The 17,210-nt window shown below is 39.1% G+C and overlaps 1 protein-coding gene across 2 annotated transcripts in view; it reads right to left on the bottom strand.

Annotated features, from left to right (window-relative positions):
- plod2 (procollagen-lysine, 2-oxoglutarate 5-dioxygenase 2) overlaps positions 1 to 17,210 on the bottom strand; it is a 34,446-nt gene that overhangs the window by 2,333 nt on the left and 14,903 nt on the right. Inside the window, exons 4-17 of one of the 2 annotated variants that reach the window (XM_005722727.1) lie at positions 13,671 to 13,834; positions 11,233 to 11,345; positions 10,845 to 10,908; positions 10,468 to 10,565; positions 9,410 to 9,511; positions 7,386 to 7,511; positions 7,149 to 7,270; positions 5,527 to 5,631; positions 4,613 to 4,738; positions 3,946 to 4,087; positions 3,187 to 3,249; positions 1,927 to 2,040; positions 1,567 to 1,632; positions 1,240 to 1,344 (exon numbers count right to left, since the gene is read on the bottom strand). In XM_005722727.1, coding sequence (XP_005722784.1) covers positions 1,240 to 1,344; positions 1,567 to 1,632; positions 1,927 to 2,040; positions 3,187 to 3,249; positions 3,946 to 4,087; positions 4,613 to 4,738; positions 5,527 to 5,631; positions 7,149 to 7,270; positions 7,386 to 7,511; positions 9,410 to 9,511; positions 10,468 to 10,565; positions 10,845 to 10,908; positions 11,233 to 11,345; positions 13,671 to 13,834 — 1,510 coding nt within the window. The remainder of the gene's footprint in view (positions 1 to 1,239; positions 1,345 to 1,566; positions 1,633 to 1,926; positions 2,041 to 3,186; positions 3,250 to 3,945; positions 4,088 to 4,612; positions 4,739 to 5,526; positions 5,632 to 7,148; positions 7,271 to 7,385; positions 7,512 to 9,409; positions 9,512 to 10,467; positions 10,566 to 10,844; positions 10,909 to 11,232; positions 11,346 to 13,670; positions 13,835 to 17,210) is intronic. The other variant, XM_005722728.1, reaches the window with a different exon arrangement.

Below are 17,210 nucleotides of genomic sequence, written 5' to 3'. Positions count from 1 at the left end.
AACACACAATGGGTATTTGTCATTATATAACATAAATGAAACCATCAGTTGATGAATTTAAAGTACACTGGTTGTATTTAGCCCTAAAAAACTTTAAGATGTTAAGCAAGATAAAGCAGACATATCACACTATAAGTACATTTCAGTTTTCCCAGCACATCTGTTATGCTAACTAAATTAACTTAGGCTACGTTCACACTGCAGGTCTTAATGCTCAATTCCGATTTTTTGATCAAATCTGATTTTTTTTGCCTGCTTGTTCACACTACAAATAAAATGTGACAGCAAACGCGCTCTAGTGTGAACGCTCAAAGCGACCTGCATGCGCGAAAGAAGACGTCACACACAACAAGCTGTGTTTAGATGCAGACCAAACAATATTGTTTGACTGATGGCCCTTAATATAAAGACTTCAGACTTTACGTTTCCCAATTTTGCTTTAAGTTATAAAGTTATTTTGTTATTTACATTTGGCCTAATAATTATCCTTATTGCTGTTTTAGAGAGGAGCGGTGCTTCAAAGGATAGTTGCAGATTTCTGTCAGAATCTACAGATTATACAGTACAAATAAAATGTTCACATTTCTCCAACATTGTCTTCCTAACAGTTTCACTAACATCTACACTGGATGGCCAGGAAGCGTTCACAATGTCTTCTCGGGGGCTGATAATTGGCGTCTGTCTTGTGTCAGTGACGTAAAAGACGGATTTAATGCGACATGACCGTTCAAACAGCAGTCGCTTTCTAAAACATCAGATATGTATCGGATTCAGTACCACATTCGAAAGTGACCCAGGTTGGATTTGAAAATATCGGATTTGTGCTGTTCACACTGTCATACCATGATCGGATATGGGTCGCATAGGCTCAAAAAAAGTGAGATTTGATGCGCTTTCGCCTGCAGTGTGAACGTAGCCTTAATCTTTGCCATCTTCTTTCTTATCATAGTGCTGAATTTTTACGTTCTATACTTTTGGATACATTTAATGTATTTTTTGTCCCTGTGGTGAAGAGGTCAGTGGTTGCATCTCAGTGCCTGGCCTCTCTAATAAATAACCTTTGCTTTTTGGCTCATACTTCTAAACTGAATCCAGTACCACTGATATTTTATTATGCTTGTCACCTTATTAAAATGTGTAAACATAAAACACAGAAAGAATAAGAAGAGCACTGTGACTGTAGTGTGACGATTACACTTAGCACTTTATGTTCAGTGAAACTGAGCTAACAATACACACCTGGTGTTTGCCTCCAGACCATGAACCGTAATGCTCCATCTCCTCGACTAGTTCATCACAAGCCTTCTCTGAAAAGACCGCGAACCAGAACACATCTGGACATGGCTATAAAACACGCACACACACATTGACACACAAAAAGAGGCCACTGAGAATAGACTTGAATAACACCTTCATGTTGAGCTCTAGTAACTGTAATGTAATACCCAGATATGGTAAAACCAGATGTTGGGATTTTTTTTGCTGCGACATTATGTCATCCCATTTCCCCCCTCGGTCTGTATCAGTATGTTGAAGACATACAGATACACATGTATATATACAAACCTGCTCCAAGTAGTTGTCAGTGAAAATTCGAGTGTAGTTTGAGTGGATATATTTCTCTTTCCAGTCCTGCAAGCAGAAAGTACTTCAAATTAGTGCCCATTTTTTGAACTGTTTTCTGACCTGCATACCTCACAGAGCTAATCTCATCTCCCACAGGGCAGATCCCAGCTTGTCAAATACAGTAGTAAATCATCAGCCAGGAGCCTTATCACACCAAAGTCATTATTCCAAAATTGTCTCACATTTGTAACCTTTCCATTATTGTTAATAACCTTTACAGGTGGCTGTTGTTTATCTCAGCTATTCAGAAAAAAAAGCTTTTTTGTGGTTGAAGGATAATGAGAGCTCATAATGACTTACCACAGGGTTTTCAAATATCTGCCACAAGTCATTGTTGTAATGAGAAATGTTATAATTGGCTGTGGAAATGAGCCTCCCAAATTCGTGACGGTTGGTTATGTACATGAAGACTCCCTGCAGCAAGCAGGAGAAAGTTGAGTAAGTTTCATAAAAGTTCGAGAAGCAAAAGATTTCTGATGTTCCACAAGCAAGATTTACTTGTCTACATAATCATCATGCATGCAGTATTAGAACACATGAATACTCATGAGTAGTTATCACTGGCAATGAAACTGACAAACTGATACTTGTGGCAAACTACTAAAAGCTTCATTTGCACAAAACTGAGAATATAGTCGGATTTAAGTGTGCTTAAACACACTGAAATCATTACTGAACTCTATGTTCAAACAGACACAGATGTCATATAAATAATCTTAGATTATTTATGGGTGTTGGGGGAGGGTCCTAGAGGGTTGTGAACTGGATAACATGGGGCAGGAGAGGAGTGGGAGAACAGGAACAGAGGGGTGCTGGGGAGGTCGGGACAAAGCAAATCCAGGAATTATATTCCCTCTAAAGTGAAGCATGGGGAGGGAGATGTGTAGGAGTGGTTTGGACTTACTATCAGACTAGGCTTTGTGCTTGATGAAGATGAATGAAAAATTAAGGATAGTTTTGCAATCTCTTTGCACAAGATTCCAAATTGCTAATGTACAAATGCATTCTGTGAAAAACTGTGATTTGCACCAGATGTTTAGCATGACTGCGGGAAAAAATAGTTTGAGCCTAGTCTGAGATTAGTCAGTGTGTTTAGAAAGAGCAGCTGGTAATGTGTGTGTGATGTAGGGTTTGGTTGTTTAGGGTAAAGCATCAGGACAGGGGAACTGCTCACTGTGTGAACTTTTTTGTCTCCTCCATGATCTCCTCTTAGAAGCAATTATAAAAACATAAAAGATTATGAGTCTTTCTCTGTCTGACTGAGATCATTTTACTTTTAGACCTAAAGTTATCACAAGCAAAAAGTCAACATCAATTTTCGAAAAGTTGCCGGTCATCTTAATTTCTTATGCAACAAGTAGGCAACTCAGTACGAATTTATTAAGAATTTGTAACTGCGCATTTTCAAAAAACAAAACCTCCAATACTAAATTCAGTATAAGGGAAAATTTATTTCTGTACCTAAAACTATGCATGCTACATGGCTTAGATTGGTTTCTGAGTGCTAACCCATTGGAAATGGATGTTTCAGAAAGCAGAGTAGTCAAAACAAATGGAAACCTTTGGGGGCCTGAGCATATGGAATGATTCCGGAGAAGGGGAGTCTTTTTCTCTGTGACTGGTCTAAAATAAAGGAGAAGCATCATGTAATTAAGGTGACATTAATGAATTAAAAATAAAAAACAGGGTGACAGAGGAAGTACATATGTCACACACATAGGAATTCAGGAGGAGAGGAAACACGCCTGCATGAAAAAGAAGCAAGATTCCCTCTGAAGCTGATGTTTTTGTAGGTTAACATGGGAGCAATGCATGCTGGGGGAGCAGGCCAAGCAAACCAGACAACATACACTGTGTTTGAATCAGACACCGCAGCTGCCAAGTCCAAGTGACGCAAAGCAAGACTAGGTAACAAGTTCACAAGTGAAAAGGAAAAAAACCCCACAAGAGACAAGACCCTTTCTGTCTGGTAGCCAGCCAGGCATCGGTTAAAAGAAAGTAAAGGATGATGGGATACAAGTGTAGCAGAGAACCTCGCACGACCAAAGAGACACTGTAAACACAGGACGGTCATGCCTTGCTGACGAAGACACTCATACATACTCATACATACAAACACTGATACTTGCCAGTCTTTGGTTTCCGTTGAGCTGTTGACTTTTGTTAGTAGCAAATTCATTGCTTAACCAAACTAACTATCATAAATATACCTAAAGTTAGTATGACCTTATACATTTTTGTTGCTAAATTAATCTTAATATTTTACGGACAGTAGTGCTAATAGAGGAATCCTTAAAGATGGCGGTTGTTCCTTCTTACCATTTCTCTGGCATTTCTACATAAAGCCATATCTGGGTCCAGTTTTTCCAGAACAAAGTAGTTCCTTTCTTTCAATTCATTCCTTAAGGCACTGCCCTTGACCAGGTATACATGTGCCATGTAAGGAATGTTCCACACACCCCTAGAAACAACAAGACATAAAGACAGGAAGTGCTTATTTTGTATTAATCCAGTATGTATGTATGTAAGATTGCATTCTTACAGTGTGCAGTAGTGAACTGTGTGGTAGAAAAGAAAAAAAAAGCTCAGCATATTCATTTAGAATCTTTTGAAACTTACATAACAACCATTTATTTTCTGCATGCTGTCAATCTGAGTTCCAACTGTTGTGGGTGAATAAGTGTTTCCGTGCAATCTTAGAGCAAATCTAACTTACTAACTTACTTTTAAGCAAAGTCAGTCAGAAATAAAAGTTTAACTTAGTGTTTTTCTCATCAAATCACTTTTCTGACTCTTCACATAGGCCTTCTAAGTTAGCAGGTCTTATTTTTTGTGGCTAAACATGAAGGAAAATAGTTCCAGCACAACGGTGCAAGATTTATTCATAGTTACGGACATGCTCAGAGATCCAGTACCCACATTTGCTTTGTGAACCATGAAATGCAAAGCCATAACTTTGTTTACCCTTATTGCTCTTGTGACTTACACGCGTTTCCTCTGCACAATGTCAACATAATCTTCAGATCGGGCGTAATACCCATCCAGACTCAAGGCTCCCCAGAAGTTGGACCACAGCTTGCCGTGACGAGTGACAAGGGGGCCAATTATTTTTCTGTTGGAAAGTGAGAGACGGAGTGAAGAGATGGTAATTCTGTCAGGGCAGTTAAAACTCAGTGAAATCTCCCAAGCAGGCAGCCACCTATTGCACCAGACCACTTGCCACTGGGGTAAGGCCTCTATCTAAAGTCTCAACCTCTAGCTGGATAGTATGCTTTATATTACACTGCAAAGTCAGAAACAGATCACAGAAAACCACGATTCGAACCACACCAGTACGTCATGCTGGACTCAATTCAAAGAAGTGTACTTTCTTTCTGTTAAATAAACTGGGAAAAAGTTTGCAAAATAACACCACCATAAATCACAGTGTGGGTTCGTATATATACTGCAGTATGCTAATGGTAAACTTTCTTGGTTGAGATAAATTGGACTTTTGCTCCCACAACCTCTGTGCCAGCTGAGAATTCCCATGCTGTCTTTAAATATCCGTAAACGCCAGTCACAATACCATGCCACGGCCACAGTGACATCTAGTTTATGGGAAGGTTTCTTTAAGATCGTGAGCTGCAGAAGGGCAAAAAGAGGTTGAATGTTTGTTTTTTGTATAATGCAAAGTGTCATTTCTGAGTTAGTTCAATAGACTCTTTTGCTGTATCCATGTGGCCAGAGAAAAACAGGAAGCCAACGCAGCCTATTTTAAAACTTTAATTCACTCAGCTGTAATGTTCCTGTGGTTTTGCCACTTGCGGGATAAACTAAATGGTTCAATGATCACAACAGCTACCAAGAAGGTCCAAACAGGCTCAGTTGTGGCTTCTATTCCAGTTACTTTGTGATTACCTGTTTTGCTCAATGAGGAGCTTCAGTGTCTGTCTGTTGGTCAGCATGACATCAGAATCTATGCTGAAGTAGTAGTCGCATGTGGCATCCTGACGGCAAAGATCCCTAATGAAATTAAAACACAGACATGGCGGAGAAAATGATTTTTTGTTTTCCAACCCAGAGCTGATTACGGTCAATAAAAGGCTTGGAATTAATCACTGTCACGGCTTTAGATTTATCAGCGTCAAAGTATAAGGTGTAATTTTCAATGGTGGAGTGAGTCTGACTCTTGCTATCTTTAAACCTCCAGTGGATAAGGAGATTTCAGAAAATTAGAGACTCCTAATAAACCTAAGACTTCTTCATTACAGGGCTGTGCTGACCAATGCTTCCCGGCATGCTGTGCCTAAACGTTTTGGTCCAAATAAAGCTGCAGTTTACACCTGAGTGTGTGTGTTTGTGAATCCTTACACATTGCCGAGGATTTTTAATCAGTCACAATGCAGCCTGGAAAAAAAATAAGTCAATGAATTTAATTTAGCAACATTTACAATCTTCTTGAGGACAGTCTCAGTCTCCATCAGATGTTTGTAGATGCTTATGACACCTGCTAAACTATGAGAAGACATTTTGGATTGGTCCTCCTTAAATAATTGTTTTCCTTTTACAACAATTCCTTTATGATGAATTGTAGATAGATGTGAAGAGTTCAGACTTAGTTGTAGAAATCCATAATGTCAGAAGGAAAATGGAATTGCATGCTAAAAATCAAGCATGCCCAAATATAAAGTATGGCAGAGGGAGCATTATGTTTGGGGCTGCTTTTCAAAAATAGGGTCTAAGGCTTCACAGATAGAGGAAGGAAATAATTAAAAATAAAATTTAAAAAATCAAAAACATTAGAATGGCTGAAAATTAAGAAAATTCATATTTTTGAATTACCAAGTTGCTGGCCTTAGCCTGACTGGGATGCTGAAGAGGGTTGACAGTTACAATAAAACATACCCTGCCTTGACATCCTTTAGAACGATAATTTACAAAATAAACATTATGTTATAGTTAAAAAACTTTAGACTTTAGAGCATGAACCCATTAAGAAAGAGCTTACTACGACTTAAATAACTCGACTTTATTTTCTGTAATAGGAGTGGACCCCTACTACCATCTTTTATCTAAAAGCAATTATATTGATAGAGAGGGGAAGCTCACAGCCCACATTTCCAGTTTCCTTAGCACCTTTTCCCAGGTTTGACTGTGAATGATATTCAGAAGCAAAAACTACAACTGTTTGCCTGTTATTAGTTTAGTCATATTATGTTTATCTGTAAATCTGTGATTTAGCTGAACCTAAGACCACATTTTATGAGTAATTAATACAGAAAGACTACAAAGCAGCACCAAAGGTGTATTTGTCTCTCTGGTTATTCTTAATACAGACCTTGAATGCACTGAATTATTCATGCTTCTAGCAACAAAGATGACTGTTTTCCCAAACAGAAACCATGAAAACTCGTTTAGAGGTTTTGAAAGTATTGCATGGTTAATCAAAGTCAGAAAACACCATATCCTTTATAATCATTCAAAAATTCTAAGAAACTTCAGATTCTGAGAAATGATACATTTATAATAGTTATACATACATTGCCATATTCCTGGCCTCTCCTTGGCTCAAATTTTCTTCTGGTCCCACAACTTTGAAACTGTTGAACACATTCTTGTTCTCTTCCCAGAACCTCTGGATGTGCTTCTCGTGGTAAACCTCCTGAGCAGGGAGCCAATATTAATAGATTAACAGAGACACCACATACTGTGTAAGGAGCCATGTAGAGATCTAGGAAGGAGAAAAAAAAACTGCACATGCAGCTGCATGTACTCACATTGTTGTGGACAAAGAGTTTGAGTTTATCCTTTGGGTAATCCAGGGTCAGCAGTCGCTGAAAGAATTCAGGAAGAAATGGAGTTGGCTGCTCAATGAATACTCCAACCAGCACATTTGGATACTCCTGTTTAGATTCGAAAGAAAGACATATTGTTTAGATTTCATAAAAGTGTCCCTGGCAGTGGAAGACTTGTTTAAAATAAATCATGGATGATTTTGACATTTCAGTTCTCACATAAGCAAACCATGAAGCCAATACATCTGTCACTGCATTAACTCTATTTTCTTGATTTGACTTTAGAATTGTGCCTTGACTATTGTCTTTGCAGAATTTGGTGCTGGCTTTAACATTTTAAATATGTTGTTAACACATTGCAAAACCCTTCGCATTAATTTCCTGAACATCTTCCATCCTGACCAGCTGATATGTTGTAATCTAATGAAGTGGGTAACCAAAACCACAGTACAAACACGTGCACAAAATGATTCCGCAGAAAGTTGAGGAAATAAAGATAAAATGGAAAAATGAAGCAATAGAGAAGAGAAGAGCAAAGACTTTCCCATGACACTCAGCTCCAGCCCACACAGCTCAGTCTGGACTCTTGATCCTCTTGACCAGTTCATGGCAAAGGTCTGGGCCAAGGATGAAAAGAGATCCGAGAAGAACCATCTAATTTGCAAGTTCCGCAATGACTGTGTTTTAGGCACATGAATGGGAGCTCATCCATCAAGGCAATGTGAGCTTAAATTGTCACAGAAAAGCAGGAGCAGACAGAAACATTGAAACGAAAGCAAAAAGTTACCCTTAGCATTTCTTATAGCAGAGAAAAGCAACACCCAACAGTAGAAACAGTTAAAGAAAAGCAATGAAGTGGCCTGGGTGGGATTGTTTGGTCTTTCGTGGTGTAACTCTCAGTGTCATTGCAGGGCTTAAGTTCAATCTCAAAACACAAGTACACTAAAAACCAACAAGTACCTCCTCCAAACTGGGTTTACCCCACAGGAAAGGCCTGGACAGTATGACCAAACTTTCCACATGACCTGAGCTCCCACCAGTTTCTGTCCCACATAAACAAAGGGGCACAGTGGAATGAAATGTCCTTTCTAATGTGCCTATTATTGAGAAGGAGCAGTGTTTTCTTCATTCACTGTGGAAGGTCACCAATAGCAACTTTCACAGTGATGCCTTTCATGTAGCTTGGTTTGTACTGAATCAGCTCCAGTTAAACTATTGAAGTGTATCCATGCAGCATGTTGGATTACAGCAATTTTATTTGTGTAATGTGAAAACATCAATTTTAGTGAACAGTAAAAACACATTTTGCTCTACAATAGACAGATTTTCCTCAAACTATTTTTAAGGTAAAAATAAATAAAGGTGAACTGAGATCTTGTGTTGGTTACAGTGTTCGCCTAGAGGACCCAGAAGTAAAGTTTGGCACCATTCTTGACAGACGTAACCACACAGCAATAGACATTTCCTATTGCCTGCCATTCCTGCCGGCTATACGTTGCCAGCCTGGGTTGAACTCTGTGACAAATTTTCAGTACAACCACTGTAAGTTACTATTGTGGATAAAACCCACAGTGCGGCGCATGCTAAAAGACAGCCTGGTCGACAGTGACACCCCTTTAAATGAGCCTTTCAGAAAACCTCAAAAGCCATATCCTGCACCGCAGATGTGCAGTGCTTCCTCTTGCCCAAGTAGTTCCCCTTGCACTTATGCTCTTTTAAAATGGTCCAGAAATTCGGAATGGGCACATAACCTATTATCGCTGGAAAGACAGTGGAGTACCAACAGAATTGCTTATCTGTTGAAATACGGAAAAAAATCTGGGATCTTCAACTACTGTCTAAACAGTCAGTGATACATGGGTGGTTGATGTTGGGAAATGGGCTGTATGTGTCATCCTTTCCGGAGTCCAGAAGAGAGGCTGAAGAAGAACTTTCCACAGCAGCTATTTCAAAGCAGACTAAAAAAGGATGGCAAGTAGATGGAAAAAGCAGTCTGGTGCACCTACTTTTAACTGAGAAAAGTCTACGACGTCATCATCACAGTGGCTACAGCCGTGTTCATAGTTCCATGCATTGGGAACATAGTTGGCCAGATAGTTCAAGTACATCTGCAAGAAAAAAGCATTCAAAGTAAATAATGTGAGGTCACATTCTTATGATATGTTTGAAAATCCTAACCTGGAATACAACTGTGGACGTAAAGATTTATTGTACGACTGTGTCATGACTGGACACATTCACTTGCAGGTCAGACTAAAGGCCACAGAGTGATGTGTCGTCTACAGAAGCCAAGGCTTGGCAACAATGTTATCATTCTTCATAACTTTCAACATATTGTTAGCACAACCATTGCTGCTCTGTATTTAGTGTGAGAACGTGTAATTTCTTGGTTGCTACCGTTTGCCAGTCTGTTATTGCAGACGTTAACGCCATGATCATGTAGCTGTCACAAAACTCAACTTGGCGAGATAACTGGGAAATAAAATGAACTAATGGTCTGACAACTCGCTAGTCAGCTCATACTGTGATCTCTCATTAAAAGCTTTTCTTTCAGCTGTTGAGCCCTCTGGGAAGAATGACTCAGTAGTTTGGTGGGTTTGGTTCTTTAACAGGGAAGACCAAACATAAACAGTTGGCCAGAAAATGAGACAGGAGAAGGAAAAGACCAGAAGAAAAATCAACAGAATTATAGCGGGCATCCTGCTTTTTAGTTTCCTCAGCTCCTCACCATGATGTAGAATTGAGTGATGGCAAAAACAAAATGAGAGTATTGTAGCTATATTCACTGCCTTTTATGCCTAGGTAACTAGCAAGTATCATGTTACCAGTAAGTAGAGTCAAATTTATACAACGAACAGAACATCAGCAGCAGTGATGAATGGTTGCTGGATAAAATCTAAAAGTCTAAAAGGCCAACAGAAACTCATTTGCAAATGGCAGGAAAGAGTTTGATAATTACATTCAAGGTTAGTGTCATAGGTCAGGATAATTATCTTAAAAGTATCTGTTCTGTCCCTTAAGTAGGCTACATTAGGTGTGTCCTTGACTGCAATTTCTTGCTCACTTTGGTGTTTCCGTTGCCATGGACAACTACTGGCAGAGAGTTGTACGCCGTGTTTCTAACTCTCACTCTGTCCGTTCCAAACTTGAGAAGCACTTCATCTGCCAACAAAAAGGGGAACACAAGACATTTTAGGCCATATTTTGAAAGCTGACATATTACATGGGCAAGAGCTGCGAGGATTTAGAACTTATAAACTGCAAATCCTACATGTTCACTGAAAGTAATCCACAGATTGGCGGCAGCACCAACATCAAATGTTGGTTTAAGTGTTTTTTTTGGTTGTTGTTTTTTTGCCACTTAGACATCCAAGACAGAGTTTAAATTATAAAGATTCAGAGATTATTCAATTAGAAAATAAAATATCTTTAAATTCTCACCAACAGCCCCGTTCAGGTTTTGAAAAATCTGGCACTTGTGGTCCAAAGTCATATTGAGAGATTCCTGTAAGAAGACAAAGACCTACATTTAGCCATCCATAGCTATCCATAATTTAAAACACAGACATGTGTTTTAAATTAAGATGCTGCCATTGGGATTCAGTGGTGCACAGTTTACTCTTCTGGGTCTGTCTTCTCTTATTGCAATAACCACATCCAATTTGAACCTGTTGCCAAGCTGTGGAGCTCCCATTACATTACTAATTGAGACATGGCAGATGTTGATGCAGGCACGATCAAGTCACTGTGCCCGTGGTTAAAAAAACACAATGGAGACATGAACCAAGCCACAGATTTAGAGAATCTTTGCTCTCTTGGCAGGACTCACCCGCTGTAATGGGTCCAGGTATATTTTAGTGTAGAAGAGCTGGTCATCATCATTATCGTGAAGGTTCCACTGTGAAACTATTCTGTTTATGTACGGGGCGTAGCCAATTATACCTGAAAGTAATAAACAGTGTGAAACACAAATCCAGCAGTAAAAGATAGAGTGAGAAATGTTTACAGGCGTATACATGGCTGGTAGGCTGTTGGTGACAATTACAGTACAACTGCTGGCTCCATGGTGTAGGTCGAAATACTTGGGAAGCCTGGACGTCTTAGCACAGAGTGTGACTTTTGGCAATAATCCCAAGCACACACGAGAAATAGCTAGGGACTTTCTCTTCCCTCAGAGTAATAATGGGTAGTAAGAAGGATCTTTATGTTTAGAACAACACAACTTACTGCTAGCTGAGTTTCTGAAACTGTATTTGGTGGTATCTTACACACTATAAATGCACATTCTCATGGCAATCTCTACTCCAGTTTCCCCCCCACGTCTCTTCTTTTCCTCACTGTGTTGCTCAAGGACAGTGACCACAATAACAGATTGCAGGGTTTGGCTGTGTTGCTGGTTTGCTCCATTTTGCATCCTATCATTTGAAAAAAGCCTCAGACACTGTAAACAAGTCGATGGACAGACATGACATAATCTAAGCGGCAGGAATGAGAGAAAAATGTTCAAAAGAAATCATATTTTATGTTTTTAAGCTTTTATTCCTGATAGCTAGTCCACCTCAAATGCTGCGAATTGCATGCCTGTTGGAAATGTTCAGTGTCTTGTACTGCTCTACTAGATGAGGCAGCATAAAACATTCTCAGGAATGAAAACACATAATATGAAACAACAGTTCACATTTTTTATGATATATATGCTTGGACAGACAGGGTTTAATGGCTAAATCCCAGGGATTTCAGGTAATTAGCTTTAACCATTAGTAGTTTTGTTAGTGTGCGTGACCCCTCACTCTACTTAAATAAACACATGCAGTCACACACAAACATAACCCTATCTTGACTGCATCTCAAAGACACTAGACTCTCTGTGACAAAGTATGCATCCAGATGCTATAAAACTTTCCCCAATGGTCACTTGGGCGGTAGCGTTAGGAACACAAACAAAGCCTACAATTTTATACAAACTGTGGCACATTCAGGGGCCCAAGACAAATCCACATGTCATGTCAATGACAATGAATGCTAAAAACAGCCTCTGATCAGTCTGAGACAGCCGGGCTCCAATATGGGAGGTCAGACCACACTGATGACCACAAGGAAGGCAGTAATTCAATGTCCTGAAGAACTGGCAGGATGCAAATGACCAGGCCATACGGCTTATATATGAGAGCATACTGTTACTGTTTCTTTCTTAAAAATGTCTGCATGAGTGCACATATTCTGAACTGTCTTCCCCCTCTCTCATTTCACATCTTCAGGTGTGTATTCACATCCCCTCATGTAGCAGAGAGGATCATTACTAAAGAAAAGAAACCGCAGTATGCCATGGGATTCACCCACCTCCAGTGTACCGCAGACAGGAAATACCTGACGGAGCAAGATTACAAGGAAAATATAGTTGAATTTCGCAGCAAAAGATAATAATAATAATAAAAAAAACATTAAGTGGTATTGTATTTTTAAAACTAACACTGGGCTGCAGGTCTCGCAGCTTCTCCACCTCTCATAACTGTAGAACTCTGAAGGGCCAGTGCGGCTTAAATTCCCGAATTCCAGCCAGGCTTACAGGTCTTCAAACTTTGACAGCTGATGGTGGAATTTCAAAATCCCTTTGCTCACATAGAAACTAGGTGTGTTTACAGTCAAGCATAAAATATCTAGGCACATAACATAAACACAGTGGGTAACATTGGAACCAGTTTCAGTGGAAACCATTGCCGTAATGATCCTAATATTGCCTTCAGATTTGCAGCGTCCAGTTGTCCAACACAAGGAACCATTCACCCTAACTAATACATTTTATTCTCTGGAGATGCCTGGATTTTGTCACTTAGGGTAAAACATGGGTGACAGGGTTGAATTAGAAACATTATGTTTACACAGGAGGTGCAGAGCAGCAGCAGAAAGAGAATGCCTTCAGGCAGAGTATGTAGTTGTGCTGAGTCTAATATACAATCCCTCTACTTGTGCATTTAAGAACACAGAAAAGAAGACCTCACATCTTTGTTTTCTTCTTTGAGTAAAATGCAAGCAGGTAGACAGCTGGGTTGGTTAAAATAGAAGTGAATTGTTTCTGTCAGATGCATGCCAAACACGGGATTAAAAAACAAAGTTGCAATGCTTTTTGTGTAGATGTACCTCTAGGGAAGAGCTATTCTAGTCTTTTGAACTCACTTTCTTTAACCACAATTTATGGTTACTATTACTCCAAAGTCTCAGAGATTGGACTTGAACAAGTCAAAGCAGCTTTTCATATTCAGAACCTACCTCCAGAGTTGAGGTAGCGTTTCCCAGTGCGGACTAAGGGGTACTTGTCAGCGAGCTGTTTATCTGGCCATACCAGTCCCTCTGCAGCAAATAGCACCTTGTGATTGGCCTGCTGAAACTTCCTGAGAATTTCTTCTGGTCCCCCAGCAAAGATAAGATCATAGCTAAAAGGGAGGAGTGAAGACGAAATGCAACAGATCATTTAACCTTTCAACTTCATCAACATCTTTTATCTTACATCTGACACACCTGCTAGGCTTCTACTTGCCTGAGACTGATAAACATCTCAATGTAAACAGTAGACATTCTTCAGGTGGGAACACTTGTTTAGCCAAGCACTGTGGATTGCACTGCTAGGCATTTCAAAAAATGCTGTGATTTGTCAGCCACCAACACACAAAAGCACTTTAACTGTGCTGACGCATGCATGGCCTATACAGTTCTGCGCCAGACTGAGGGGAAAATGCCCACCTCATTACATAAGCCTCATGGTGACTTGTTTAAAAGTATGCTATTACCCAAAGGTCAGATGTTTTAGTATGTGGAAAATCGTAATATTTCTGGTGATTTTATTACTTGGAGGTGTGAAATCATAACAATAAAAGAGGCAATTCATTTTAGTGACACCATTCCCAAAATAATTGCTTAATAAATATTTTCTAATAGATGTGGCTGTGATGAAGCCACACTCGTCTGTACTTGTGGGGATTTGACATGAACTAAATCCCATTTTTTATAATAGCTCGAGTTGTGCAATGACAGTTTATCACCATGCCAAGCAAAGCAATTGCAAAACAATTGTAACTATTCATGTAGTTTGCAAACCAAGAAAGGTGCAAAAGACAAATTTGTCCATTAAAACAATTGTCTTTTAGATTTCTTTCTCTGTATTTCTCGTATTTACCTAAACTTACTCAAATGTCTTTTCATGATGTTTAATTAACCATCACTGTAGTGAAATGACAAATTGTTTTGCTACAATTCCAAACTTTGGTGTTATTGAACACTGTGTAATAGTAACTAGTGAATATTAACTGCTGGTACCAAGAATTGTTTTAGGTTGCTAGACTCATCAACACAAACTAGCAGGCGAATGTAACCAGTATCTAACATAGCTTAAACAAGGTGCTGGAAATATTCCTTAGAGATTTTGGTCCATATTCACGTGATACCTAAATATCCACGATGTAAATATCCCATTTCGAAGGTGCTCTATTGTTACCTACTTACCATGAAGTAAGTAGAAAATTTGTCAATAACATTGTCATGATTTGAGCTTTGTGACATGGTGTGTTGCCATCAGAAAATGGGTTCACTCGGTTACAATACTCAGGTTGGCTGTGGCATTTAAATCATGCTCCATTGGTGCTAAAGAGGCCAAGGTATGTCAAGAAAATATTCTGTGCCCCATTACTGCACCAACAGCCTGAACCATTGGTAAAAGGGATGTTATTTACACCCAATTCGGACTCTAGTATAATAATAATGGATTGGATTTATATAGTGCTTTTCAAGGCACCCAAAGCGCTTTACAATGCTACTATTCATTCACTCTCGTATTCACACACTGGTGGAGGCAAGCTACGGTTGTAGCCACAGCTGCCCTGGGGTAGACTGACAGAAGCAAGACTGCCATATCGCGCCATCGGCCCCTCTGGCCAACACCAATAGGCAGTAGGGTAAAGTGTCTTGTCCAAGGACACAACGACCAGGACAGAGAGCCCGGGGATCAAACCGGCGACCTTCCGGTTACAGATGTGCTTCCCAACCCCCTGAGCCACGATTATTATCTGAATGTTGCACCAGAAATCAAGATATCAAGCATGTAATTAATTTGTTTTCCAAATTTGTTGAACCATTGCAAATTGTGGCCTCACTGGGTGACACCCAGTGTGGTCTTCTGCAGCTGTTGTCCAAATGCTTCAAGGTTCAGCATTATGCGCATTCAGAGAAGCTATCTTGCACATCTTGGTTGTTACCAGTGATCATTTCGAGGTTCTGTTGACTCTTCTGATCTCTGGCATTAACAAGGCATTTTCATTCAGAGAACTGCTACTCACTGGATATTTTCTCTTTCTCTGACCTCTATTTTGGACCTTTGTATGACCCAGACATGGTTGTGTGGGAAAATCCCATTAGATCAGCAGTTTCTAAAATACCCCAGCCTGTCTGGCACCAACAACCTTGCCACGTTTAAAGTCACCTTTCCTTCCCATTCTGATGCTCACTTTAAACGTCAGCACATTGTTGTAACCATGTCTGCATTCCTAAATGCACTGAGTTGCAGCCATGTGATTGGCTGATTTGATATTTGTGCTAATGAGCAGCTGAACAATAATAAAGTACCCAGTAAAAAGTACATCTGGACATAGTTATGCAGCAATTACAGAAAACGTGTTATTCTCCTGTCTTATGAATTTAAAAATGGAAAAACCATTCCGTCCTGTCTTTACAAAGGTGTGAGAAAACACATTTATCAATTTATATTGTGCAACGTGAAACACTGAAGTGATTACTTCTATCTATGCATGTCTTTTTTTAAATGCATGTAGGCGTTTTGATTTTGAAAATTCAGCACATTTTTTAAAACGCACAAAAACACAGTGAATTACAGTTTAATGACTAAATTCATCAGAAGACAAAATATAGGCCTGTGATTGTAGCGAAGGCAGAAACTGTCAAAAAACCCGAGGTGGTCTAGCAGGATTATAGATGTTAAATTACATTTAACTGGCTCCTAATCCTCTGAAATGCAGAGGCAGTTGAATATACTACAATCACTTCCTCTAAAAGGAAAAAAAATACATTCCAATTACCTGTTTCAAGGGTGTGACAGCTCTGCACAGTAATTATGGTGAACATTATTCATGTCACATGGTATGGCAAGTATCATCGTCTGTTGCTCTATTTAAGGAAACGTGGCATGCAAAGCTCTTATTATTCTTAACCACTCACATTTACTCAGTGAAACTTTCCATTTGACTGCAAAACTCATAATTCACCTACCTGCATGGGAGAATTATTCTCCTCATGTATTTGGTATTGCTCTATAATAATGCCTTTGCAAGAAGAAGTGGAGCACACGTAAATATGCAGAAACACCTCTCACTCAGGAAATAAGGCTTTCAAAGCAATTATTATGCTCTGTGATTGTGAAAATTAGTTACAATATCTCATTTATATCTCTACGTAGCAATTAAAGGTGTTTTGCATCTCTTTTTTATACTGAAACAGAAAACATAAATCAGATCAAAGCTGATGGTTAAACAGAAGCTGAGCAACAACAAAAAACTGAAATAACAAAGATATAGTGTAAGGAAGCAAAAGCACATGATCAAACAACTTTTTTTAAATTTATTATATTTATTGACTGTAAATATCATAAGAATAAAGGATTTTGCTTGTCTGCACATCTGTCTCACAAATGTCTATTGGGAATATTCTGCATATCTTACATCTGTCAAGGCTTAGATTAAAATAAATTTAGCCAATCAGACATATTTTTTATATATTTTCCCATGTAATTAAATGTGTTTATTT

Source organism: Pundamilia nyererei, unplaced genomic scaffold (genome assembly GCF_000239375.1).
Source record: "Pundamilia nyererei isolate P.nyererei 1_Seehausen unplaced genomic scaffold, PunNye1.0 scaffold00007, whole genome shotgun sequence".
Classification (NCBI taxonomy): Eukaryota; Metazoa; Chordata; class Actinopteri; order Cichliformes; family Cichlidae; genus Pundamilia; species Pundamilia nyererei.
The sequence above is the reverse complement of the archived record's forward strand: the minus strand, read 5'-3'. Positions and strand labels throughout refer to the sequence as shown.